The sequence below is a fragment of the Perca flavescens genome, chromosome 5 (assembly GCF_004354835.1).
Source record: "Perca flavescens isolate YP-PL-M2 chromosome 5, PFLA_1.0, whole genome shotgun sequence".
In the NCBI taxonomy this organism is placed as follows: domain Eukaryota; kingdom Metazoa; phylum Chordata; class Actinopteri; order Perciformes; family Percidae; genus Perca; species Perca flavescens.
Genome location: NC_041335.1, coordinates 17,802,502 through 17,830,300, shown reverse-complemented (window position 1 = coordinate 17,830,300; position 27,799 = coordinate 17,802,502). Strand labels below are relative to the sequence as shown.

Here is a 27,799-nt window from a genome sequence, read left to right as displayed (position 1 = left end):
GATAATCCTGTACAAATTCTTTTTGTAAAGTAGAGTAAAGCGCACAACTCATCAAATCAGTAAAATTTTATTTCCCAAATTTGTCATCATACAATAGCCAGTTATGGGAAAGGGGAAGCAATTATGTAAACAAATGAGGAAAAGAAAAAAAAAGAAAAAAGAGCATTTTACAACACTGTCAAACCTAATCAGCATATTTAAAAAAACAAGATGTGCACAATACAAGATGTGGCATAAACATGGGTAAACTAAAAAAAAAAAAAAAAAAATGGAAATGAGTTCAATGAAACTGCACAGGATGTTTGAAAGCAGTTCTATAACCATCGAAATATGGAATCATAAATTAAAAAAATTTTATTTTAAAAATCAAATTCCACAAGAGGAACAGTCAAGAAGTTCTCCATCAGTAGGGTCGCTCCCTGCGCTCCTGGCGATGGTCCCTAAAAAAAATAATAAAGCAAGATAACAAATGTAGTGAGTGAGATATTTGCTGTCTGGTTTCCACATCTATATTCTGGTCAGTTTGCATTCATTTGCTTTTTCAATTGCTTCAAAAATTCTAAACAATTTTTATGGTCCACAATCCTTTAATTACTGAACAGAAAAAGCAATAAAACATATTTGGTAAAAGGAGTCTTAATGCTACCTCATATCCATCTTGCCACCTGGAGGGCCCATTCCTCTTCCACCTCTGCCACCCATTCGGTCCATGGGGGGTCCTCCACGCCCGGCCCCTCGGAAACCTCCCCTGTCCATTCCACCACGTCCTCTGAATCCACCACGGTCGCCTCCCCAACCTCCACGGAAACCTCCGGGACCACCAGGGCCTCCAGCCCCACCACGGTCCATGCCTCTGCCTCCACGCATTCCCATTCCCCCTCTGCCTCTGTCACCTCCAGGGGGGAAGGGAGGGCCACCGCCCAACCCTTCTGGCTTGGGGGCTTTGCACTGGTTACACTCCATCCTCCAGGCAAAGTTCTGGTTACCACAACCCCTGGGAACACAGACCATTCAATACATAAATAAATATACACACACACACACACACACACACACACACACACACACACACACACACACACACACACACACACACACACACACACACACACACACACACACACACACACACACACACACACACACACACACACACACACACACACACACACACACACACACACACACACACACACACACACACACACACACACACACACACACACACACACACACACACACACACAAAACTAATCTTTGGTACAAAAAGGCATCAGAGAAGACACTGCACTATGAAGTAATACATACGGGTTAGGACACTCCCAGTCCCCAGCTCTTTGCTGCATGTTTCCTCCTGTGGGTCCACCTCTGCCCATACCACGAGGACCACCACGTGGCATGAACCCGCCACGGTCACCTCCACGGCCCATCATACCTGATAAGAAAATTGACAATTTTTAAAATTGCATGTCTGTACTCCCATTACTTTTTCTGCTGTCCTAAGCAACTAGGATGCAACTGGCTGTCAATTATTTATTGCAGGACAGCTTTGATATGCTGCAGGGTTCAACTGTTCAGCAAGTTTGTCATTTGAAGCAAGTGGTTTCTTGTAGAGTTGGAAGCTAGGCATTTTATGGAGATGTCAGATCACATAAGAACCTGACGTGAAGAATAGTGTGAACATGCCCTAAAATAGATTTAACACTAATACCGCTGACATTTACCTCCACGGCCCATCATGCCATCTCGCATGGGCATGCCACCCCTCATTCCACCCATCATGGGCTTACGGCGTGCCATGGACACCTTAAGCCTTCGGCCTTGGAACTCCTTTCCTAAAATCAAAAAGAAACCATTCAAAAATTATTCGTTGAAGGAACATTAAGTTTATATGCACGAATACCTTCAGGTCTCATGTACACAGTCATTAAAACGCACCATCAAAATGCTCTACAGCTGCTTTGGCACAGACGGGCTCCTCATAGGATAGGGTGGCATCTCCCTTGGGCTTTCCTGAGTCCTTGTCTGTGTATATGTTAATGGCAGGCTGGCCAAGTCTGCGGTTAATCTGGTTAACAAAAAAAAAAGAAAAAAATAATCAATAAAAAGTTTCATTTAGTTTCCACATTAGTTTTGCTTACACCAACATGTAGAGTTAATTATTTTTACCCTAATCGGGCCAACGTGTTTAAAGAATTCAGCCATCTCCTCCAGGTTAGCCTTCTCAGTCAACCCTGTGATGTAGATTGTGCTGTTCTCAGAGTCATCCTGCTCTTCAGGGCGTCCTACAACCAATGCATAAAAATAAATAAATAAATCAGTAAAAATCTCTCCCAATACCACTTCAAAGAAACCTATTCAATAAATGAGTAATAATGGGGTCTAGTGGGACTACTCACCAGTTTCACGCTCGTCGCTGTTCATAGGTCCTGTAGTCCCATCAATCGAGGGCGAGAGAAACAGATTGAGAAAAGTCAGTGTGTGCAACTGAAGTTCAGTGTACAAAACCTAAGGAGTACTACAAATGATAACCCAAACACTCCCTTATAGACGCCGCCAGCCATATTGGGAAGTTGAAAATGGCACCTTATGGTACACCACAATTCTCACAAGTGATATATTGAATTGAAAATAGAACCTCAGACCCTTTGGCAAATAATTGTGTGTCATTTGAAAAGCCTCTTAGACCAGTAAGAAATCCTCAAAAACAACAACCCAGGAATTCGGCTCATGAGATTTGTTAAAAGCAGTAACACACATTTGAATGGAAATTTGTCATTAACCTGTCAAAAACTCATTGTCGAACCATAAGCAGTGACTGAATTATACCAAGTACCCCAGAGAAAATGGTCTCAGGCATTGAAAAAAATTCCAATATTTTCAGATGTGTTCATGTAAATAAATTTTGTAAACCACAATGTAAGACACATCAATATTTGAAGCATATTTGCTCAAAAAGTTTAAGGCTTTGAAAGGACTAACCAGTGTAATACTCGTTAACTTACCACCAGGCTTACTGAAGCCACCTCTGTCTCCAGCGCTGCTAGGGGGGGAATAAATGGAGATATGAAGGCGACTTCCCTTTTACAGCCACTTCCATGGCTCGAGCAAAGTGCTTGATTGAGGGAGTAATCAAAACATTCTAACTAGCCCAACAGAAACTAAAAACTTCCCAAAAGTATAAATACACAATTGAAGCGAGGGGATAAGAGTATTAACTATGTGCCATTCCTTAGCTAGCTGAGTACAACTTCAGTGACAGTTTTCAGTAGTGGATACATTTGTGCAAAAATAATGAATGACTAACATTTTCACTGCTTTTGAAAATGTGACAAAACCCAACATTTGTACACAGGTAGAAAATATTTCAGATGCATTGATGGCATTCATAGGTTTACCCAGAAACAAGCCAACAGCCCAATAACAGTTTAACAAAAAGGTTACAGCTGACTCTGATATGTACAAGTGTAAAAAATAGACAATGCATCTGAAATTTGACAAGAGTAAGAGGTGATCACATTCACCAGGTAACAAAAAAAATAAAATTATTACAATTATACAATTGTTAAACAAAACCCCCAAAATATTAACAGTGTTACCAGGGTTAGGTTAAATCAAAAAACAAAGACTTCCAGGTCAATTTATATACCCATCATGCTTATAAAAACCACCATCCTCAGTTCTTGAAAAAAGGCAGACCCCGAATCTTTGTTTTAGCTCCCTCCTGCTGCTTAAGCTGGCGACTCTGTACAGATACTTTTTAGAGAATAGATGGTTTTAAATGGCTCTCACTGTTACCTGTACGGTATAAATGTGACAAAGCATGTTAAAAAGTGATCAAAAGAATGTGATCAAACATTTGAATTCCAAACCACAAAAACAAGTTAGAACATTTCAAAATGACATGTGCCCACTCCCCCCAGAACATACAAAATACACATGTGCAAAGCTAAAAATTATGCTAAAATGAAAATTTAACTATAAAACAGCTATGCCAACTCAGAATTTATAAGTGTATTTAGGATTATATACATTTCTATTTATGCAATTTGTTAATGCATTCTTTTTTACCTCTACTTTGTTAGCACTGCAGTCTTCGATTATAGTCCTATATTGTCTAAATACGTGTGTTTGTGTGTAAGTGTATTCCCTGAACCAAAACAACAAAGAAGTCATGCAGAACTATTTAAAAAGATTTAGACTGATTTACCAAAAAGGTACATACGTTCTATAAAAAATAAAAAAAGGACACCTGAAATAACGTGCAAGTTTTGACCCCAAACTCATTGTTCAAGGTTTGGGAAGAAAAGGAAAAAAAACCTATCCCAAAAATGAAAATCTGTCATGTCAAAAATTTATATTGCAGAGTGCCTCTGTAGTATTTGGGAAACCAAATATGCTGATGTTTCTCAACTTTTAGTTATACAGCAGTGATGACCGAGCTTAACCAAAACAAATGTACAGTACCACCTCTGTTCACCTTAACACCCCTGGTCTCTCTTGGTAACCTTTTTAATTCCTTTTCAGGGGAACTGAATGCGAGTTCTGATTTGGGGTTGGGTCAAACCCTTTTTGGCTACAGAGGATAGCAGACAGTGTGCACTAATAGGGAACAGACTGTTCAAATGCCAAATATGCATCAAGAGCAATGGCATTTTATTAAGGGGACCAGAATAAATGTGTCAAGGACCCGCTCAATTGAGTTCTAATTTCACTATCATGATGGATACACACCAACATATAATACAAAAAAATATAATACATCCTAATGCCATTACTTGTAGTAAGGCTGAGTGTATTAAAGTGAATCACACTACACCAAAATCAATTTCCTGAACATGTGCTCTAAGACAATCCCTAGTACCTAGGTACTTCTAAAATATTATTACAGTGAAAAAAAAAAAAAAAAAAAAAGTATGTCTGTATACACCAAAAACTAAGCGTGATTTGTATCAAATGTGCTCTCAATGATGTTGAACCTAAATAAAAAGTTGAATTTTCACTGATAATTTTTAGCTTTAATTGATATTGAGACACTGACCACAAAAAACGACTTAAGAACTTCTTTTGGTAATATAGATGAGTGATACGTTCCAATCATCTTTTAGGGCAAATGTTAAAGCTACAAGCAGAACATTTGAGAGAAAGTTCCTTGTATTCTTTGTTTTTATCTTGTAACTGATGCAATTTCTGAGGTCTTTCAGTACCATTATCATGCATTACTCTATTTGTATGGTGCAATTTTTCATTTTTGGCATTACTTCATCAGGCCAGTCAAATGACAAATACCTATTGCCAGTGACAGCCTTGCAAAACCCAACCATAAACTGAAAACACCTGCGAATGTATTCATGAGTAAAAAAGGGGAAAACCCCTTATTAAGAGAAAGAATATGCACCCAAATACAGCACTTGAAAATTGTGTATTTGAAATGCAACAGAATATACTACATGTGGCCCATGTCTATTTATGAATTCCTTTTAGTGTAAACTTTACGTTGTAAGGTCTTGCAGGAAAAAACATTTTAGTAAAGGACTCCCAAAAATAATTTTGGAAAAGAAAAAAAAACTCGTCTAAATCATGATTTATACAACTTCTAATTGCATTCTTTGCATATGTAAGTGGGTCACTCTACAGGGAATGATGCACTATAGTGGGAAACCGGTTTAAAAATGGTGCTGCTGATAGTGAGACAGTGTTTGAACCTTCCTTAACCCACAATCATTTTGATAATGTGTAGATAAGATATTCTTGTAATACGATTATATAACATTCCCTGACCAATTGTGAATATGCAACTCCATTATCCTAAAACATTTTGATATTGGCTAATAATCAAACGATGTTCTCAGATTAAAGCTGTTAAACCTAAATGTTAATGCACAGGTCTGATGAAACTTATTAAAAATTGGATAAACATTTTTCTTACCTTTGGCAAAATTAGAGGCAGGGCTGAGAGAAACTGGATGACAACAGCTACGACTGTAGCCAATGTTGGCATGTACTACATCTTCCATCAGAGGCCTTAGGAATTACATGTGAAAACTCATAATTTATCAGCATTGATTGCTGATAAATCACAACCTTCTTATAAGAGAATAAAGTTGCATAAATTGTTGGTATTAATCTGAATTATTCCAATTGATTATTCCAGTTTTGCTGGGCCTCGTCTCAGCCCTGCCCCAAGTGGCCACAGGACCTGCAGAGTCAAAATACATGAGGAGGTTAAGTGCTAAGGAAAGACACTTACCCCATGCCACGGCCCATGCCTCCACGGCCACGATGCATCATTCCACCTCGATCAAATCCGTCCCTGCCTCTGTTCTCCCCTGACCCAGAGTACCTTGAAGACTCAGAGCCAGAGTAACCAGAACCTCCACCCTGGCCATCCTGTCTGTAATTATCTACAAAACATGAGCATAAATACATTAAAGTATGTTTACAGTGACAAAGTGAACTGTACCAATGAACAGAAAACCACATTCAAGGTTGAGCAAAGCTTACTGTAATGGTTGGACTGGTTGTAACTGGGAGGTCCACCCTGTTGACTGTACTGATTGGCTGGAGGCTGCCCATAGGAACCAGAAGCCTGAGGAGGGTAAGCAGGAGGAGCCTGGGACTGCTGCTGGGACTGCTGCTGGTAGCCCTGCTGACCGTAGCTTGCCTGCGCGGCCTGGTAGCCTGACTGTTGCTGGCCATATGCTGCTGGCTGGGAGTAACTACTTTGGTTGTAAGTGGCTGGCTGGCTACTAGCATTGTAACTGATAGACAAAAAAACAGTATTGAGTGAAATTATGAGAATGTTCTTGTGGAATTCACTTGTTATTTGGTTGCTAGCATAGGGGTACATACCTCTGCGGTGCAGTGGGAGCAGCCTGCTGGCCATAACCAGGGTAGGCAGACTGGGCAGTATACCCTGGCTGAGAGCCGTAAGACTGGGAGGCAGCTGGAGCAGCAGCAGCAGGAGTACTGTCATAACCACTGGCTCCATAACCCTGGGTTGACTGGGAGTAGGCATGAGTGGTCGACTGGGCAGCAGGATAGCCAGCTGTGAGAAAAATTAAAACTCTTTGGGTGACAATCAAAGTGATCATTTGAGGGGATTTCTAAATTAACATTATGATCAATCAGACTTTAAGGGTAGTCTTTGGCTGCAGACAAACCTGATAAGTCAACTCGGGCTTAAAAAAAATTAAATTGTTTTTACCATTAAACAGGTCAGATTTGCATGTGCAGTGTAAGCAGATTACTTACATGTACATTTAATTTCCATTTTGTGTCAACCAGGAATTATGCTCACTTAAATGAAATACCACTCTATCCCCAATGTGCTTGTGGCTCAGTTTTGTTCTATCCAAACCCACCCACTGCATGTAGGTCCAAGCAGAACCACATCAAAATGAGTAATTGTTCCTATTTTAATAACTGACCTGCTGCTGGCTGGGTGTACGAGGACCCATACTGTTGTTGCTGCTGCTGCTGAGTGTAGCCTGCGGCGGCAGGTGTTGTCTGGGTGTAAGTGCCGTCAGCAGCAGCAGGTTGGGCGTATGATCCATAATTCTGTTGACCATAGCTCTGCTGAAAAAGAAAAGAGCTTGATTTAGCTGCTAGGTAGTATAAACATCAACTGAACATTAAGTCTCATTTTATGCTTAAAGACATTAAAACGTATTAATACTACATCCTGTTGCTAGTTTACCCTCTAACTGTTACAAGCAGAATGTGTGACTTTGTTTATATTTGTGTATTTACATCAACAAAGTCTTTTAAATAATCCACAAATGACCTCTAGCCTATTACAAATCACAATAAGCCACTGGCCCAGCACAAAGAACCCACAACTGGCTTACCCCACCATTTTAACTCTCACCTGTGCTGCAGACTGTCCATAGCTTTGTGAGGGCTGGGCAGCATAAGAGGCATACCTATAGAAACACAAATCAAGGTTTTAGCAATCAGAAGACAACGTTTGGGTCTCCCTTAAAGGCTCTTAAAAGTTTCTGCCTGCAGGGTTCAAAATTAACTTCCACCAACTAAATGGCTAAGTTAAAGTTACTAAATATATTACAAAGTTTTTTGGCTGGTGCATCAAGCAAATCTACCAACCACTTGCATATTTTACCAGCATTTGGCTAGTATATGGTGCTAATTTTGAACCCTGTCTTGATGATTAGACCTTTTCCCTGGACTGTGTATGTGAGGCTTTAAACTAACAGTGGTTTAACAGTGGGGTTTATTTGAATCCAGTTGGCGAGAATAAAAACAACTTAGTATCACCCATTAAACAGTCTCCAACATATTTGATGTAAAAATGTACAATTGGAATATTTAAATTTAAGGAGTCCTTTTTAAGCAACCACCCCCAAACAGTTCGTGGCCATATACTCAGACATCCATGCACACTCAAAATACATAGTTACATCACATTAAATCACTTTAGTAAGGTAATTGAAGACTCTTACCCCTGCTGAGCAGTGGTCTGACTGTAGGAGCTGTAATCTGCTAAAGAAAAGACACGTGTTGGTTAGCTCAAGACTGAGCCATCGAACAAAACATTCTTTGCGCGCGAGCAGCTAGCTAACTAGCTAATGCTAGCAGCACGCCCGTCGTTAGGTCGCCACCACTCAACTAGCTACACAATATAGTTAACGTTAAGCCATTCAAGACGATGCTTCACAACGAACTAAGGCAAGTAAGAATTATCGACACGTGCATTAAAAGAATGTTTGATACATCTGGGAATATGGCTTCCATTATCAACCACAAAAAAAATCCATCCGGTAGAAAATACCGCAACGACTCGACGAGCTAACATAACTAGCGTTAACGTTAGGCCTTGTGCCTAGCGCTAGGAAACGCTAACAGATATTTGATATGATATAAACCGAAAAGACGGATTATGCCGGCTCAAACTCTTTTAAAATAAATCCAACCACTTAATTGTTTAAGTTAAATAACACAAATTGCTCCAAATCTGTATAAAAGATCCCAATTCTCATCTTACCCGGAGCTGACGCCATTTTAGTGTGCCTGTACAAGACGACTGGAGAAGGTTGGCTGCTGGAGAAACGTTTTTCTGTTCGCAGAAAACACAAAATATCGCGAGATATACGAGCCCCTGCGGGAACAGTGTCGTTACTACCTTCACTGTCTATGGTTACTACACCTACTACACTACTTGTTTTGTCTGACCGTCTGACCAACAGTTCTACATTCAGATATACTCAATTTACTATCACATAAAACAGAGAAAACCAGCAAATCCTCACATTTAAGAAGCTGGATCCAGAGAATTTTTTTTTTTACATTTTTTGATAATTGCCTAAACGCTGAATCTATTATCAAAATAGTTGGCAATCTTTTTTTCTGTCCATTGACATGTCCATTACCCTATTAATTGTTTCAGCACTAGTACTAAATATGATTCCAACACAAGTTATTCATATTTACAGATGGTTCAAAAGAACCAGATACTGCATTCTTCATCCCTCAGTGCGAGGCAGTGTTGGAATGTAATAAGCATAATATTAACTCTTAAGTACAGATTTGAAGTAGGCTACTTTACTGTTTTCTTTTAGTGCTACTTTCTACTTCTACTCCACTACACTACGAGAAAAATATTGTACGTTTAGTCCACTACGTTATTCTGACAGCTTTTACACATGTAAAATACCACTATCCAACAATAGACCTACAAGTACAGCTACAATTATTAGACGATTAAACACTTAGTTGATTGACAGAACTGTTTTGATCATTTCCAGTTTCTAAAATGTGAGGATTTTAAGTTTTAAGTACAAGCTGTGCTTATAATGTTTCAGTCTTAGACAATAGCTCATGTAGTAAACTCATAAAACACTGATCACACAGTACAGCTCAGTAGTGCATCATTAATATGACGTTCTGATGTTAGTTTGTTGTCAGAGCTGCTAAAAAGCTGACAGCAGAGTTAGAACAGATGGACATGCAGGTATCACTCTGAGCTTAAGAACATAACGAATGTCTATTTTTCAATTGCCCTTTAATTATTGCCACGTGATCATTTGTTTATTTTTCCATATAGTTATGTGTGGTTGTGAAAATATATATACATAGGCCTACAAAGTATGTTATACATAACTATTGCCAATAAACCATAAACATACCAAATGAAAAGAAACAGCATTAAATACATCTCTATCAATATCCTGCATGTAATCTAACAGTTAACAAGATATGCAGTCTATGATTTAAATACACTCATCCTGCCACCTGCTGGTAGAAATGGGAAACATGATCTATTACGGTTAAACCTTATTAAATACATTATTACTGTAGTATAAAACCTATATAGTGCTAAGAGTGACAACTCTGCACACACAATAAGATGAAACTGTATTAGGAACTGTATTGTCCCAATGCGCTTATGAAATGTGACATGTAGAGAAATGCACAATGTTAAACCCCAATCAAGTGTAGTTGCAATCAACTACTGTTCCTAACATGCTGTCATCAGCCTAGTTTATTCATGTTTTTCTAATGTTACACTGGTGCAACAATAGCGTTACAGAAAGGCCTTTCTCTTACATTCGCTTGGCTTTTATTTTGAAGTTCTACTTCCGGGTCACACACTCCTCTCAAACGGAGAAAAGAAAAAAGGAATTTGCTAAAACCGAAATCAGACTATTATTTGGGTTTAGTTTTCTCCCTTTTCTCGTTTTTGAAATCAGAAACCAAAAACGGAAATACGGCTCTGTTTTCCATTTATTCGTGTTTGAATTTAAACGAAAATCGAAAAGAAACACACTGTTTACATTTGTTCGTTTCGTTGTTCAAACGATGAAACAAACTATCAAAGCGTACCCTGGCCACCGACCAAGAAGAAGTCATATGATTCAGTTTTCACAAGACAAGCCGAAAAGATTATTGTACCAGTGTGAAGTTGTTTTTTTTTTTAATGCTAACTGTGACAGTGGGTCCAGTAGGTGGCGGTACGACGCATTTACTCTAGTTTGCCAACTGTCTGTAAACACAAAGACGAAGTATTGACGTAACGTAGTGCGGAAGTGGTTATCCATCCATAGCGCTATCATAGATATATGTCAATGGATATATGAGATATATCCATTATCTATGTCATAGACAGTATATAGAGCGCTATGAATGTTTTAATTTTCTTATTTAAATACACGTATAAGTCGCGTATTGAGGAAATAGTTATTTTATAATAGCAGTTACACTCGCAGGCTCGCAGAGAGGATTTGACAAGATCAGTTGTGTAGCTAGTATTTTTTGCAGCCAGTAAGTAACGTTACTGTTGTGGAATTATGTTTATGCCGTAGACTCCAGCTCCCACACTCAATATTGTGAGAAATAAATAGGGTTATATATCTGTACCTCTTTCATTTTTGCAAGACTTTGTGCTTGTTATGATTACAAACAGATGCTTCTTTACCAGAATTATGGCACAAAAGCACAAGTGAGTGGAGAAACTACAGCTAATGCTAAATAATGCTTCGTATATCGTCAGTATGGTTTTGGTTTGGATCAGATCGCCCTGGATTCTGTCTGGGGACATCTTTATTGATAACACTCATGCTGCTGATGTATGCTGTTGGCATCCAGGCAAGTCTCAGCTTAGGTCCGGGTGGAGACTTCCCAAGGGTCAGAGGTAATTTACTGTATCATGAGCCCTTAATGGGATTACATGCAAATCTCATATTTCAGTGTTCACACCAAAGCTATTTTCTCACCTAACTCTTTTTCTCCTCCTCCTCAGATGTGTTCCTGTATGCTTTCAGTCATGATGAGCTGCCCTCTCTGCTGGTTAGTGTTGCTTTCCTGCTGTTGGTTGGGCCGTGTCAGGAGCGTCGCTGGGGAACTGTCGCCTTCCTCGCCCTCTCCATCCTGACAATGACCATATTACCTCTTCTTTACACCCTGGTCCTCTTTGTCGGTGGGGGTGAGGCGAGTCGGATCTGTGGTTACTCTGCAATCCAGCTTGCCCTGTTTGCAGCACATTGTCGTCAAGTGGCACAGAGGAGGCTGCTGAGGTGTTTGCCAGTCTGGTTTCTCCCCTGGCTTCTTCTGCTGATGGGTCTGCTGCTGCTGCCCGGGACCCCTGCCCTGCTTAACTTCTGCACAATATTCATCGGACACAATTGTATCCTTTCCCGTTTATAAAGTCATTTGATGCTTGGACCAAAATATATTGTTCCAACAAACACATATTATGGTTTTTAGAAGCTTTATTAGACCTCTACTGAGGACTGTGTGCACAGACTTTGACATCTGTCTCCCTTTTCTGTTTTGTTGAACTTGTATTCTTGAGACAACTCACACATATTCCATTCCTATTATTACATAGAGATAGATCTAATATAATTCCCAGCATAGTATAGCCCAACTTTAATCTGAGCAGAGGTCTAATCAGCCACTAGAGATGTTCTGTTACCATTTTCTTTAACCAATATTTGGTGTGACTACCCTTTGCCTTCAAGACAGCATCAATTCTTCTAGGTACACTTGCACAAAGTTTTTGAAGGAACTCGGGAGGTAGGTTATTCCAAACATCTTGGAGAACTAACCACAGATCTTCTGTGGATGTAGGCTTCCTCAAATCCTTCTGTCAGACTCAGTGATGCTGAGATCTGTGGGGGCCATGCCTTCACTTCCAGGACTTCTTGTTCTTCTTTACGCTGAAGATAGTTCTTAATGACCTTGGCTGTATGTTTGGGGTCGTTGTCCTGCTGCAGAATAAATTTGGGGCCAGTCATACGCCTCAATGTTGGTATTGCATGATGGATAAGTATCTGCCTGTATTTTTCAGCATTGAGGACACCATTAATCCTGACCAAATCTCCAACTCCATTTGCAGAAATGCAGCCCCAAACTTGCAAGGAACCTCCACCAACGTTGCCCGTTTCTTTGTGCTTTTTCAAAAGAGCTTGAACAGCACATCTTGAAACACCAGTCTGATTTGAAATATTTGTCTGAGAGAGACCTTGCTGATGCAGTATAACTACTTATATACTATAATTGGTTGATCATACACCTGACTACAATCCTACAAAATCCCTGACTTTTTGCAAGTACCTATAAGAATTGATGCTGGTTTGAAGGCAAAGGGTAGTAACACCAAATATTGATGTGATTTAGATTTTTCACTTTGCATTTTGTAAATTGATAAAAATAAACAATCATTATTTATATTTTTGAAAGCATTCTTAGTTTACAGCATTCTGATACTCTTATCGGTATCGGAACAGCTCTATCAGTAATTCAGAAGACCTGTTTGATAACACATTTACATGAATCCCCTTTTAATGTTTTTGACAGTAGTTACTTACCATGACTAATAACTTTCCTAATAATAGTTTATTCCTCGAAATTTTTGTGTATGTTTTGTTTCAGGCCTTGTGATTAAAATGTAATTGTCTAGATGACCTGATGATAGTCTGGGTGTGTGATTTGTTGCTGAGGGTTTGAGCCAAAATTAGCCCACCCCCACCAAATCTATGAGGAAGCATATTTCCATATAAACACAATGGTTCTCTGTCAAGTCTTTTTTTAAATACTTAATGTACCTCTCAGATCACCAGCCCTTCATTGGGATGTTACATGAGCTGGAGGAGGTGAGGGTCTTGGACTTCATTCCTGATTGGCTGTATGTTCGCGCTTCAGCCAGGTTCAGATTGCCCACCTACACTACTTCACAGAGGTGTGATTCATCTCATTTACATCAAAAGTCTTACTAAATATTCACACTCACCGACCTGCATGCAGATTTCATCAACTTAACTTCATCGGTTGTCACAGATCTAGATCACTTTCTCAGATGATGCCTGAAGATCAGGCAGCTGCTCCCCCTATGAGGGATCCAACTGTTTTGAACCCCCACCCCTGGGTGGATCCAGTACCTGCCTGGATAATGAAAGAGTTTGCTGCGCTGTCAGAGGCCGAGGGGTTGGAGGAACAAATGCTAAGGGCAGGAATACTGGCCTCATTACAGGATGCTCCTGACAACCCTCATGTGAAAGTGGAGGTGCCCAAATCATCAGTTTCCTCTCTGCGGTTAGTAATAATGTAATATCATATCATGTTGCATTTTTTGTGAATGGTAGATGTTTGTAAGATTTCTCACATTATTCCCTAATACAGTTTTATTTATGATTTTGCGTATATATTTACTAAAAGACCAATGTTTCCTTTCAGGCTCCAGCAGCTGGAGAAGATGGGCTTCCCCACAGAGAAAGCTGTACTGGCGTTAGCAGCCTCAAAACAGCTAGATGGCGCCATTTCTCTGCTCATTGATGACGGCGTCGGAGAACAGGCGGTGGTGGTATCAAAAGGGAAGAGCCCTCTGCTGCCGGAGAGTACGTAGACGACCTCACACTCCTGGACAGTGTTTGCTCTTGTGCAGTAAACTGAACTTACATTATGCTTGGGTTTTGCTGAGCTTTAATATTAGTTTTTCCCAGTGGGCTACTTGTAGAACTAATTTAATGATGAGAATTCATAGGGGGAGGAAGAACTGAGTTGTTCTTTTTCCATGACTAGGAATCTAATCAAGTGTAGAGGCAAACTTGACTGTGTTGGAGACCATTTTTGTATCTGCACATAAAATGTACATTGGAGAGAGTGAATGTCATTTACTTATGCTGTAATCACGTTTAATGAATACTGTTGTAACACAAATAAATACAGGGGACATGTTAAAAAACAAACAATGAACATTATTTTATTACACCATTCATCTAAACAGGATTATCTGAACACAGTAACACATTTGCAAGAAAAAGATGTTGAATGAAATATGAAATGGATACACAACAGCATACAAAATAAGATACAATTGATCATTTTAAATAGTTTCACAATAAGTTTGATATAAGATGAAAAAAAGTATTTTCATCAGGACAGTTTAAGCCATTAACAGTGGTAAAATATGTTCAAGTTCCATTAACGGTTTTGCTATTTCCTCTGCGTTTGTTAAATGTCTTGAAATGGACAGCCAGTTTGCATAGTTGCTTTCATTTGAACATTATTTGTTTCCTGGATACAACCTCTGTTGATATGTCACCAAATCCAACTTTGCGGTTTTTTTGCACATATTAAATGTAAATATACCATTGTATAGTAAATCACTTTATCAGTGTATACTTGAAGGGGAGAAAACACACCAGAAAACTACAAAACACTGTTAGCAACACATCTCAGTTAGAGATGAATTCATCTTTTTAGTGAACTACATAACATTGAGTTAAACAATATAGATAGAAGTACATCAAAATTAATACAAGAAGAGGTTTGTTTGTTTACTTGTGTCCTGCAAACTGTACATGCTCAGTTTACTTAAATAGTGGAATCTCTTCAGATTGCAGTGACATTGTGAAAGCAGTACAAACACAAATCCAGTCTATTTTCTCACATCTGATTCCTCCTTTAATTGATAACTCTAAATTACCCTTATTGTCCAGAACTGTTTGTAGCTCAAGGAGCACCACAAAAGATTCCAATTTTCCTTTTTGTCAAATAGTAAACATCTTTATTCTGAGGCTTTACTTCTGTAGCCAAAGAAATGAGACACAGAAGGAGCTGCTGGGTGTGTTATGTAAAGATAAATGTTTGGTTATGGCAATGGGTGGGGGATCAAACTAGTTCTCAGGTTCCAGATGGAGGGCATTGTGGAGTATCAGTGGAGTTTCCCTGAGGTGTTCCCCATCCTAAATCTTACGGTAAAGCCCAGAGAGCGTATCAGATAAGGTCTAAAGCTGTTGAGTGCCGATGAGACCTATAGGAGGGGGAGTCAACCCAGCCTGTGATCCTCAGGGTGAGCGGGGGAGCTACTTCCCTCGAACCTTGGTGTTGGAGGACAGAGGAGAAGCAAGTCGATATGGAAGAGCACCTGCTCGCTTATCTCTGTAGAAACTAGGGGAGGCTGTGCCAAACGGTCCATCCCCAGACCCTAGATCAGGCTCTGTTGAAGAAAGACAGCAGTTGGAACGGGGCCTCCCTGTCCATCAGTGTGTGTGGTCATGTGCACTCTGAAGTCCTAATCCAAGTCTACTCTGATGTAGTTGTTAACCTGGAGGTGTCATGAGTGGGTTCTTATTTAGGACACCAGTTGCCCAGTTTTTAAATCAAAATTATGAATCAACTAACTAGTCAGAATGTTGGAGGGATTTATCAAATCCTTCTGCTGTAAAGGACGTGTATCTGGCTAGTAGGGCTACAGTGATTATTTAAATATTGTATGAATTTGTCTATTTTTTACCTCTTTAGATTAATTGTCTCGTCTATAAAATTCAAAGATATAAAATTTCAAGGATACAAAGTAGCAAATCCTGAAATTTAAAAAAACCAAAACCAGGTATTTTGGCATTTTTGTAGGATATATGACTTAAACAATTCATTGATTATCAAAATTGTGCCTGATTTATTTTCTGTCATTTGATTTATTTTATTGACTAATAATTACAGCAATACTGGCTAGATTAACATACTTCACATCCATCGGTACACATTAATCTACAAAGCATGATTATTATACAAAAGATTAAAGCCCCTGAAAACTTTTTCAAGTTTCAAATCCTAGTTTTTCTTTATAACATTCATGACTAAATAACAACAATCAAAGTTGAAGTTAAAAACAATCTATCTGTATTATTCATTTAATGTGTTGTGTTTATTAATTTGCTTCAGCAGGACTGTGTGGGTGTGGTTTGATCACATTTGATTGACAGTGCAAATCATCTGAATTTTGATTCAAATGTTGCTTAATCCTGATCGGTGCTTGGAAGTTTGGGACATCAACCAGTCAGAAGCGCACAGAACAAATGCACAAATACAGAAATATATCATGTGAAGTAAGTCATGTGATTGAGTAAATAGATTTCAGGGCCTTTAAAGTAATATCTGTGCTACAACCAAAACAATTCATCCATAAGAATACATCTGCTTTTCAGTGACTAAATCAACATTCAGCAGTTCAGTAACAAGTGGTAATTTAATGCCTAACACCCGATCAAGACTTTCTAGAACTTGTCAAAAAGGTCAGTGAGGGCCGGCAGAGCTGTGGGTGAGGATGTCTCAGCGTTACCTGGCCAGATGATAGCCTCCAGCAGCGTCACCCTGCGAGCCAGAAGCTCAAGGTCTGCCTGCAAGTCGTGGAACATCTGCAAGCTAATGTCCTATTAGAGAGCAGTGACAGGGGGGGGACTGTGTGAGGGGGTGGAAACACCAGCCTGAGTCCTGGGGCTGCTCGCGACTGTTCCCACTCCCTGTCCCAGCAGTGAGGTACGGAGGGAGTTTTTGCCCCCCCACCTTTGACCCCTGCCTAAAGCTGACCCTGCCTCAGGCCTCCTACTCACCATGAATACCGATCATAGTCTCAAGGATTAAAACCCTCTCGGCTAAGATCTTCAGCGCCTCTCTGATCTGATGTATTCCGTCCCCCTGTGAAGATAGATACAGCCGTCAAGGTAAGGAGCACAAGCCAAAGAACTGCTCGCCAAGATGCAAGTCATTTTTCCTCTCAATACAATTCAGCAGTTAGAAGGTTAATACAGTCCACACGTCTGCCCAGCACTCTCAGACATATCTGTTCCCTGTATTTCTCTGTATCTCCCTCATTCTCTGGCCATGCTGCTATATGAAGTCAATCTCTGCCATGCTGGGCTGGGCAACATCAGCATGCACGTTACAGACCAGCCCGATTTTGGTGACATAACACAACTGGATTACACTCTCCCAGGATTTAGATTTGATCATGCCATCTGCATTCCTTTTGTTGGGTAGCAGTTAAGCCAGGTGAGTATTTTCAGCACCACAGCTTTCATTCTTAACGCTGTGGTCACAATGTTACCTGACAGAACAAAGCCAGTATAGATTTACACTAAAATCTAATGTATTTGTCTTTTGTGAAAGGATAAGGCAATGGCTTCATGAGTCAAACCTTCAAAAATGACAAAAGGAGATGAACAAGAGAAGTAAAGCAGACAGAGGCAGCTGAAAGCATCACCATCACAAAAGAAGGCATGCAGAGAATAGCTTTTAGGTGAGAGAACTGCTCGGATTAGTAACACAAACCAATGGCATACTTCATGTGTGAAGAAAAAAGGCAAAGTTTTACTGATTCATACAATTAGGCCTACTGATTACTTTTCTACTGATTTAATTTTCTTTCTGAAATGTTGGTATGGATGGTCAGGATGAATTGTGATGTTGTGATCTTTCTGTTCTAGTGCCATCATCAGGTCACATACTAATACATTAGCAAAACTAAAGACATTCCCATCAGCCTCAGCTGTATTTTGTGTCTAGTGCTAATTAGCAGATGCTAAGATGGCGAACATGGTAAACATATCTGCTAATCATTAGCAGTTAACATTGTCATTTTGAACATGTTAGCATGCTGACATTGCGGTATAGCCTAACCGAGCAACTAGCATGGCCAGAGACTCTTTGTCTTGTTAATAGAGAATTAATCCCCCAAAAAAACTTTAGAGAATTCAGAGCTACTTTGCCTTATTTCTGTTTCAACGACACTGTGTTATTTCTGTCATTAGATGCATCCTGTAGTTAATTTTCACATCCAGGAAAGAAAGTTTATGTGGTACTTAAAGGTGAAATCATGCAAGGTTGCATTATGGGGTAAAAGAGGAGGATAGCTGTATCCACTCCACTCACATCAGAGCACAACACTTCTAAACCCAACAGGACCCACCACTGACACATATGGAGGGATTTGGCATATACATTTCGCACATTTGCTTTGTGGTTCATTGAAACATTTTGAAGTCCGTAAAATCAAACAATTACAGTCAAATTCAAAGAAAATTGTCAAAACTTTGCTTCTAGAGGGATATATATTCTACATTTTTTCACTCAGTCAGAGAGCTGGTGCCTGGTGTCGTTACAAGATCGACATTGCTTCTTGTATTTTGTATATTTCAATGTATATGCCAAAGTCAGATGCTGAAAAGGTGACTGTGAAAGGTAGCCATGGGGACAGTAGCTTGCAGAGGGAGTCAGACAGCTTTAGGTTCAAGAGGACAGTGTCGTGACAGGGGACAGCAGTCCAGAGCACACCCCAAGGACCAACAAAAACAAAAACACATTAACACCAAAAGACTTCACACACAAAATTACAAACAGATCGACATCTAAAATCACATATATAATCAACAGAAACAACAAATGTAAAACCCTTTATGACTATCGACTGGGAGAAAAGTGTGGACTTGACAGAAAAAGAGATGTACACCAATTTGTGGCCAATCCCAGCCATAAACATGGTGGGTGTAGATCATAACCAGACCCTGAGATGTGGGTCATGGTTAGACTTGATTTAGGTTACAGAATAGATTCATTGCACTGTAAAGCAAACACGTAATGACATAAATAAATAAAAAATAGCTTACATTTAGATTGCTCTTGTAAAATGAGAGAGGTAAAAGAAAAATAAGGGTTAGACAGACAGACACAGAGAACATATTTAATGTTCAACAAAGGAATCTTAAGTTTATTTGTTAAATCTTCTAACTAAAGGTTAACTCCTCCTGTCTAGGTCCTGTGTCACCATGTGAACCACCAACTACTTTCTTACCGGCAAGCCCTTCTCTCCTGGCTCTCCCTTGGGACCCGCAGATCCCTGCGAAGAAATATTACCAACAGAACAAAGTTGACTTCAAAACATTAATGAAAGCAGTGCAGCAGTTTACACAGACAGAATGAGCTCATTCTCCCCGAGACTGTGTTGTCACTGGTCAGTGTGATTTGTAGTGCTGCTGGTTAGCGTAGTTTACAGTAATATAACCAGCTAAGACATGTGTTGATGTTTCCCCCCATACACTTGTTTACTAATCATCAAGGCAGCAGGGTGGAGATGACTTACCGGCTCGCCTCTGAAGCCCCTCTCTCCTGGGTAACCTAAAGGACCCTGAAAAAAACCCAAAGGCATGTTGTTTAAAGGAACACGCCGACTTATTGGGAATTTAGCTTATTCACCGTAACCCCCAGAGTTAGACAAGTCGATACATACCCTTCTCATCTCCGTGCGTGCTGTAATGCTGTCTGACGGCTCCAGCGGCATCAGGCCAGCACAGAACATGCAGGTGAATGGTTCCAGCAATCCTACTGCTCCGAATAAGTGACAAAATAACACCAACATGTTCCTATTTACATGTTGTGATTTATAGAGTCACAGCGTGTACAAAAAACAACGTAACATTCTAACAGCCGTCTTCTAACTGTAAACAAACCGGGAACTATATTCTCAGGCTAAAGAATATAGTACTTGGGCGGAGTGATATGCTCGCAGCAAGCCTGTCTGAGAATATAGTTCCCGGTTTGTTTACTGTCAGAAGACGGCTGTGTCTCATGTTACGTTTTTTTTTGTACACGCTGTGACTATACAAATCACAACATGTAAATAGGAACATGTTGGTGTTATTTTGTCACTTTTGTCACAATTCGGAGCAATAGGCTCGTTGGAACCAGTTACCTGCATGATCTGTGCTTGGCTAAGCTAATGCTGGAACCGTCAGTCAGCGTTACAGCACGCACAGAGATGAGAAGGGTATGTATCGACTTGTCTTACTCTGGGGGTTACGGTGAATAAGCTAAATTCCCAATAAGTCGGCATGTTCCTTTAAGGATGTAGAGTAAATGAAGAAAACCTACTGAATATCATCATCTGGGAGTGTACTCACCCTCTCCCCACGTTCTCCCTTTGGCCCCACAGGGCCCTGCGTTCCAGGAGCTCCAGATTTCCCCTGTATTGAGTCAGGAAGGAAATTATAAATGACAATGATGAATTTGTACTGCAACACATCTGACAGTGCTAAACTCAGTAAGTGCACGACTATGCTGGGAGTGAGCTTACATTCTGTCCTGAGGGGCCAGGAGGTCCTACTGGGCCTTTGGGACCTGGTGGACCTGCGTAATAGATAGAAAGATTCATATTAGCACCAACCGCGTTCACCCTCTGGGAGGAGGTGGTGCTGGTTTTTAATTGGGTTTTTCCTGGGTAAGCACTGAGCTCAACCTGAAATATGGTCAGCACCTTTAGGTGACTTTATGACTTTATTAAAGTAATAATCTCACACTACAGGCAAAAACCTAATTTTTCAATTCACAATTTTGAGTTTTTGGGCTATTTTGCTTCAATAACATGTCTTCTTTCAGACAATTGGGAAAAAAAACATTCAAAATACACATTTAGGTGTTTATTTTACCACACTAATTGTGCCTGTAAATTTCTCCTAAATTCACCAACGGTTAGCATTAGATAATGCCTGATTTACATATTACAGAGGGGTTTGTTCATATATCATTCATAGCCTGATTTATGCACTATTTTATACCTACAAAACATGAAAATGGATTTTTTTTATGGCTGTTGACAGTATTTAATGAGCTATAAATAAAAGAAAATAATAAATATAAGTAATAATACACCTCTCCGCGAACCACCACCTTATCGTGGTGGAGAGGTTTGTGTGTCCCTATGAACCTGAGGGCTGTGTTGTCTGGAGCTGTGTGCTCCTGGTAGGGCAAAGTGGTCTCCGGTGAGGGGCCAGACAAAGAATGGTTCAAAAACCCTATGAGCCAACGTAGAAGAGTTGAAGTTACCCTGCCTGGAGGAAGCCCGGGGCCCCCGTCTGGAGCCAGGCCCAGATGGCGGGCTCGTCAGCGAGCGCCTGGTGGCCGGGTTTGCCACGGAGCCCGGACGGTCACAGCCCGAAAAAGCAACGTGGCAACTCCCTCTCTATCCCATGGGCCCACCACCTGTGGGAGGAACCGCTGGGCTTGGGTGCGCTGCTACACGGGTGGCAGTGAAGGTCAGGGGCCTCGACGGACCAGACCCGGCTCTGGGGACGTGGAATGTCACCTCTCTGTGGGGGAAGGAGCCAGAACTGGTGCGGGAGGTGGAGCGCTACCTGTTAGATCTGGTGGGGCTTACCTCTACGCACAGTCTCGGTTCTGGAACCATACTTCTGGATAGGGGTTGGACTCTTTTCTTCTCCGGAGTTGCCCAGGGTGTGAGGCGCTGGGCGGGTGTGGGGATACTCACAAGTCCCCGGCTGAGCGCCGCTACGTTGGAGTTTACCCCAGTGGACGAGAGGGTCGCCTCCCTACGCCTGCGGGTTGTGGGGGGGAAAACTCTGACTGTTGTTTGTGCATATGCACCAAACAAGAGTTCGGAGTATTCGGCCTTCTTGGAGACCTTGACTGGATTCCTGCATGGGGCTCCAGTGGGGGACTCAATTGTTCTGCTGGGGGACTTCAACGCGCACATGGGCAATGATAGAGACACATGGAGAGGCGTGATTGGGAGGAACGGCCTCCCTGATCTAAACCAGAGTGGTTGTTTGTTGTTGGACTTCAGTGCTAGTGATGGATTGTCTATAACAAACACCATGTTCGAATATAGGGATGCTCATAAGTGTACGTAGTACCAGAGCACCCTAGGCCAAAGGTCAATGATTGATTTTATAATCGTTTCATCTGATCTGAGACCGGATGTTTTGGACACCTGGGTGAAGAGAGGGGCGGAGCTGTCAACTGCTCACCATCTGGTGGTGAGTTGGGTCAGGGGAAGACTCTGGACAGACCTGGTAAGCCCAAACGGGTAGTGCGGGTACATTGGGAACGTCTGGAGCAGGCCCCTGTCCGACAGACTTTCAACTCACACCTCCGGCGGAGCTTTTCGTGCATCCTTGTGGAGGCTGGGGGCATTGAACCCGAGTGGACAATGTTCAAAGTTTCCCTTGCTGAAGCTGCGGCGAGGAGCTGTAGTCTTAGGGTCTTAGGTGCCTCAAGGGGCGGTAACCCACGAACACCGTGGTGGACACCGGTGGTCAGGGAAGCCGTCCAACTGAAGGAGTCTTTCCGGGATATGTTATCCCAGAGGACTCCGGAGGCGGTTGCAGGGTACCAAAGGGCCCGAAGGGCTGCAGCTTCTGCCGTGAAAGAGGCAAAGCAGCGGGTGTGGGAGAAGTTTGGAGAAGACATGGAGAAGGACTTTCGGTCGGCACCAAGGTGCTTCTGGAAAACTGTTCGCCACCTCAGGAGGGGGAAGCGGGGAACCATCCAAGCTGTGTACAGTAAGGATGGGACACTGTTGACCTCAACTGAGGAGGTAATAGGGCGGTGGAAGGAGCACTTTGAAGAACTCCTGAATCCAACTAATACGCCCTCTATGTTAGAGGCACAGCTGGAGGATGATGGGGGATCATTGTCAATTTCCCAGGTGGAAGTCACTGATGTAGTCAAACAACTCCACAGTGGCAAAGCCCCTGGGATTGATGAGATCCGTCCAGAAATGCTCAAGGCTCTGGGTGTGGAGGGGCTGTCCTGGTTGACACGCCTCTTCAACATTGTGTGGAAGTCTGGGACAATGCCAAAGGAGTGGCAGACCGGGGGGGTCGTCCCCCTTTTTAAAAAGGGGGACCAGAGGGTGTGTGCCAATTACAGGGGTATCACACTTCTCAGCCTCCCTGGTAAAGTCTACTCCAAAGTGCTGGAAAGGATGGTTCGGCCGATAGTCGAACCTCGAGTTGAAGAGGAACAATGCGGATTCCGTCTTGGTTGTGGAACAATGGACCAGCTCTTCACTCTCGCAAGGATCCTGGAGGGAGCCTGGGAGTATGCCCAACCGGTCTACATGTGTTTTGTGGATCTGGAAAAGGCTTATGACCGGGTCCCCCGGGAGATACTGTGGGAGGTGCTGCGGTGAGGGGGTCTCTTCTCAGGGCCATCCAATCTCTGTACGACCAAAGTGAGAGCTATGTCCGGGTTCTCGGCAGTAAGTCGGACTCGTTTCAGGTGAGGGTTGGCCTCCGCCAGGGCTGCGCTTTGTCACCAATCCTGTTTGTAACATTTATGGACAGGATATCGAGGCGTAGTCGGGGTGGGGAGGGGTTGCGGTTTGGTGGGCTGGGGATCTCATCGCTGCTCTTACAGATGATGTGGTCCTGATGGCATCATCGGCCTGCAACTTTCAGCACTCACTGGATCGGTTCAAAGCCGAGAGTGAAGCAGTTGGGATGAGGATCAGCACCTCTAAATCTGAGGCCATGGTTCTCAGCAGGAAACCGATGGAGTGCCTACTCCAGGTAGGGAATGAGTCCTTACCCCAAGTGAAGGAGTTCAAGTACCTTGGGGTTTTGTTCGCGAGGGGACAATGTAGCGGGAGATTGGTCGGAGAATCGGTTCAGCGGGTGCGGTATTACATTCAATCTATCGCACCGTTGTGACGAAAAGAGAGCTGAGCCAGAAGGCAAAGCTCTCGATCTACCGGTCAGTTTTCGTTCCTACCCTCACCTATGGTCATGAAGGCTGGGTCATGACCGAAAGAACGAGATCCAGGGTACAAGCGGCTGAAATGGGTTTCCTCAGGAGGGTGGCTGGCGTCTCCCTTAGAGATAGGGTGAGAAGCTCAGTCATCCGTGGGAGCTCGGAGAGAGCCGCTGCTCCTTCCGGCGTCGAAAAGGAGCCAGTTGAGGTGGTTCGGGCATCTGGTAAGGATGCCCCCTGGGCGCCTCCCTAGGGAGGTGTTCCAGGCACGTCCAGCTGGGAGGAGGCCTCGGGGAAGACCCAGGACTAGGTGGAGGGATTGTATCTCCAACCTGGCCTGGGAACTCCGGATCCCCAGTCGGAGCTGGTTAATGTTGCTAGGGAAAGGGAAGTTTGGGGTCCCCTGCTGGAGCTGCTCCCCCCGCGACCCAATACCGGATAAGCGGATGAAGATGGATGGATGGAATAAATATAAGTCTTTTCAGAGGGGATTTTAGATATAAGAGATATCCAAAATCCCCTCTGTAAAAACCTTTGACTGATACGTCATCAAAATGAAACAAGAATTTTGAACCTGACTTTATCCAAAGTTCACATTTCTGATCTGGAAATGTATGCAAATTAGTGCATTTTTCTCAAGATAATGACTAATTTGCATATTTGAACATAAGATTTCTGAAAACTTGTAATACAAAACATTATTGTCTTAATGTAAGTAATCAACTGAGAACGTTTCATGGTAATCTATTATTTAAACTATTTTCCCTATTCACTTGCAGTGTCTCCCCTTCATTGCCAGACCTTCCTCCACAGCACTGCAAAGGAGGGTCTGGCTCGTCCACACAGCATTCCGGGATGGGAGAAAAACTTGCTCTGGTTTATTGGCCTTTCTTTAAATCAATCACAATAGTCTTGGACGGTGCTAAGCACCGGGAAAAGCTGTGGTGTAGCTGCAAAATTCCCTCGGGAAGGAACTTGTTTTGGTGGAACGTGTACGTTCAAAAGTTGTTTTAGAAAACTCTGATTGGACAGATAGTCTAGCTCAGTGGTTCCCAACCTGGGGTCCGGGCACCCCCAGGGGGGGCGGCAAAGATCACAGGGGGGGCGCGAGTCTTTATCTGGTTTAAGGTTGAGGTAAAAAATAAATATTTGCACGTTAAACAAATTATGATAATACACTAAAATATATTATGTATACAAAAGTCTGTATGAAAACTATATATTTTGTTGTATCCTCGTCTTTCCTGCCGCCTCGGCATCACTATTTTATGAATGAAACATGGCGGAGAAACGTAACAGTGCTGATAACTGCTCTGTATCAAAAAAGAAAGTAAGGCTCTATCTCGAGAGTTACCTGAACTTCGGTTTTTGGGGGGGCTCAGCTTTTCTCAGACATGAGTAGGGGGGGCACCAAGGAAAAAAGGTTGGGAACCTCTGGTCTAGCTAACTGTCTGGATTTACCCTGCAGAGATCTGAGAAAAGGTTAACCATAGTCCTCATAAATCAACCACAGTTTAAAATGCCAACACAAAGGAAGCCCAAGGCAACAGATATCCAGCCTAAATGAGTGATATCCGGCGGAATTGTAGTTAGTGCATTATCACCTGCTAGAGCGAATAGGCAACAGACTCGCTTTTCCAACTCACTTGTGGGTGAAGTGGTTTACCGTTTTTCCCAGTCTCTCAATTATCGCTTATCGCCAAAGGTGCCGCCAAAGAGAATGAAACTTTAAGTTTGTAACTTTAAGCTGAAGAGTAACTTTTAGTGTGTGGACTCAACTGTCAAGGATATTTGTGTTTGGTCACCTGGAATAAGCATATCTTGCATTTAAAAATCACAAAAACTGAGCCTACATGTTTCTGACAGAGTCAAAATGAGACTATAAAATGAGAAATATTTTTGTATGTAAGATGTTTTGATTTAAGATATTTGCTTCTTTCAATGCAAGGTTGGGGTTTTACACACACACACACACAGACACACACAGACACACAGACACACACGGGATAAACATTAGTGATAAACACTCACCGATAGGCCCAGGGGGACCCTGAGGTCCTGGAACAGGCAACCCTTGTGAGTCATGGAAAGTGTTGCTGAAAAAGGGGTCTTTTCCACGACCTAGAGTTGAAACAAAATGTTAATTTAATGGGAACTACTTTAGTTTGTATTACTGTACAAGTTGTACAAGCATTACAAATGTATTTTTTTATATTTTATTTTGTTGTTTGTGTTTTGCATTTAACGGAATCATTGGGACTCAGACCTGGTGGGTTTTTAGTAATTGTTTTCAATGATTGTCAACAAATCTAAAGTGCACTGCCATGACATGAAAATCTAATGTTACTCTCTTTGTAAATGCAGGTTTGTATTATGGGTATATGCAGTAATTTATGTGATGCTCCCACAAGCTCCACCAACCAAATTTTGGTTACATTTATTGATGGTGATCTTTAGGTTTAGGTCCATGGTTTTAGTAGCCGAGGATATAACCGATAATATAGGCTGAGAGAAAGTGCTTCCTGAGAAGTGTACCTGAAGAAGCTGTGATTATAAATAAATATGATCTTGTGAAGAATAGTGATCCAAGTCTTTCAGTGATGTTTTATTTTTTCTGTATGAGTCTTGCTGTCATAAGCACCTGGAAAGGCACTTGAGAATTGTGAATGCTGTGCACAAAGCAATCTGTGTTGATGCTGCTGACTGAGAAGCTTGACTCAGGGCAATGAAGGCCTCTTTATGACATTAGAGTAACCTCCAGAGGGCAGTATTTCCAAACAAATACTCAAACTTCAACAGGTTAGTAAACTACACTTAAATGTGTTCAAAAACACTGTGTTTCACCTTCATAGAAAAAGGAATGTAATACTGCATAAAAAAAAACGTTCTATATACACTGTGTGGCAACACTGAATGGACGTCTACAACTAAATGAGTCTACAAGAGGAAGAGGGTGGTGAACGTGTTACTATTAGAGGAAGTGTGCGGTCATTGGGTCATTTTACACTGACAGGAAACACAGATCCAATCGCAGCATTAGACAGGAGACACAGAGAGGAGGAGGAGGAGGAGGGCTGAAACATCCTCCAGCTGCCAGAACGTTGCACACCGCTAACAGATCACGGCCAGAAGTGATATCCAAAAGAGGGCTGTTCCTCTGTGTCTCTCTCTTCACATATCATTTCCTATTAAGAACGCACTTGGATCTGCTGCTTAACGTGACATAAAAAAACGCGTGGGAGCACTTACAAACACTGAAATTAGATCTTTAAACAACATTGCTCCCCCTCTCTACTTTACTTTCTGGCTGCTGGTTTAGGAACCCTCTCCTGTTCAGCAGAAGGGAATTCCAACCTCCTGATGCAGACGTAAAAGCCAAATAAGCCAGTGTTTTCCAAAGGAAGCTCAGCACGTCCCCTACTGTTACTTTGATGTGAAAAAAAAAATGTCTTGCAGTCTCGGAAATCATCACGCCAACCTCAACGTCCCCGCAGCTTTCTCCACACAGGAACCGAGA

The 27,799-nt window shown here is 41.8% G+C and overlaps 3 protein-coding genes across 10 annotated transcripts in view; 1 reads left to right on the top strand and 2 right to left on the bottom strand.

The window, feature by feature from the left end:
• Positions 1-51: 51 nt before the first annotated feature.
• ewsr1b (EWS RNA-binding protein 1b) lies at positions 52-9,090 on the bottom strand. Of its 4 annotated transcripts, none has more exons than XM_028577927.1 (15): positions 9,005-9,090; positions 8,463-8,502; positions 7,871-7,925; positions 7,431-7,578; positions 6,853-7,048; positions 6,505-6,761; positions 6,251-6,404; positions 3,006-3,043; positions 2,400-2,429; positions 2,170-2,285; positions 1,939-2,068; positions 1,725-1,835; positions 1,309-1,435; positions 647-994; positions 52-440 (listed from the first exon to the last, which is right to left on the bottom strand). In XM_028577927.1, exons 1-15 carry the CDS (start codon positions 9,018-9,020, stop codon positions 404-406), a joined length of 1,803 nt encoding a protein of 600 aa, XP_028433728.1. In that variant the 5' UTR covers positions 9,021-9,090; the 3' UTR covers positions 52-403. The 4 variants fall into 4 exon arrangements, with proteins under 4 accessions (XP_028433728.1, XP_028433726.1, XP_028433725.1 ...); XM_028577925.1 differs by having other exon boundaries at positions 7,431-7,575; XM_028577924.1 differs by having other exon boundaries at positions 3,006-3,040; positions 9,005-9,088.
• rhbdd3 (rhomboid domain containing 3) lies at positions 8,556-14,721 on the top strand. 3 transcript variants are annotated; one of them, XM_028577934.1, is made up of 6 exons: positions 8,556-8,692; positions 11,510-11,650; positions 11,759-12,142; positions 13,573-13,699; positions 13,798-14,052; positions 14,194-14,721. In XM_028577934.1, the coding sequence occupies exons 2-6, from the start codon at positions 11,575-11,577 to the stop codon at positions 14,360-14,362; spliced, it is 1,011 nt and encodes a 336-aa protein (XP_028433735.1). In that variant the 5' UTR covers positions 8,556-8,692; positions 11,510-11,574; the 3' UTR covers positions 14,363-14,721. The 3 variants fall into 3 exon arrangements, with proteins under 3 accessions (XP_028433735.1, XP_028433733.1, XP_028433734.1); XM_028577933.1 differs by lacking the exon at positions 8,556-8,692 and adding an exon at positions 10,382-11,280; XM_028577932.1 differs by lacking the exon at positions 8,556-8,692 and having other exon boundaries at positions 10,381-11,650.
• Positions 14,694-27,799, bottom strand: part of emid1 (EMI domain containing 1) — a 64,626-nt gene continuing 51,520 nt past the window's right edge. Inside the window, exons 10-17 of one of the 3 annotated variants that reach the window (XM_028577928.1) lie at positions 26,314-26,403; positions 20,867-20,919; positions 20,694-20,756; positions 19,877-19,921; positions 19,589-19,633; positions 19,404-19,415; positions 17,352-17,436; positions 14,694-15,958 (exon numbers count right to left, since the gene is read on the bottom strand). In XM_028577928.1, coding sequence (XP_028433729.1) covers positions 15,825-15,958; positions 17,352-17,436; positions 19,404-19,415; positions 19,589-19,633; positions 19,877-19,921; positions 20,694-20,756; positions 20,867-20,919; positions 26,314-26,403 — 527 coding nt within the window. In that variant the 3' untranslated portion in view covers positions 14,694-15,824. Of the gene's footprint in view, positions 15,959-17,080; positions 17,172-17,351; positions 17,437-19,403; positions 19,416-19,588; positions 19,634-19,876; positions 19,922-20,693; positions 20,757-20,866; positions 20,920-26,313; positions 26,404-27,799 lie in introns of all 3 variants that reach the window. The other 2 variants (XM_028577931.1, XM_028577930.1) reach the window with 2 other exon arrangements.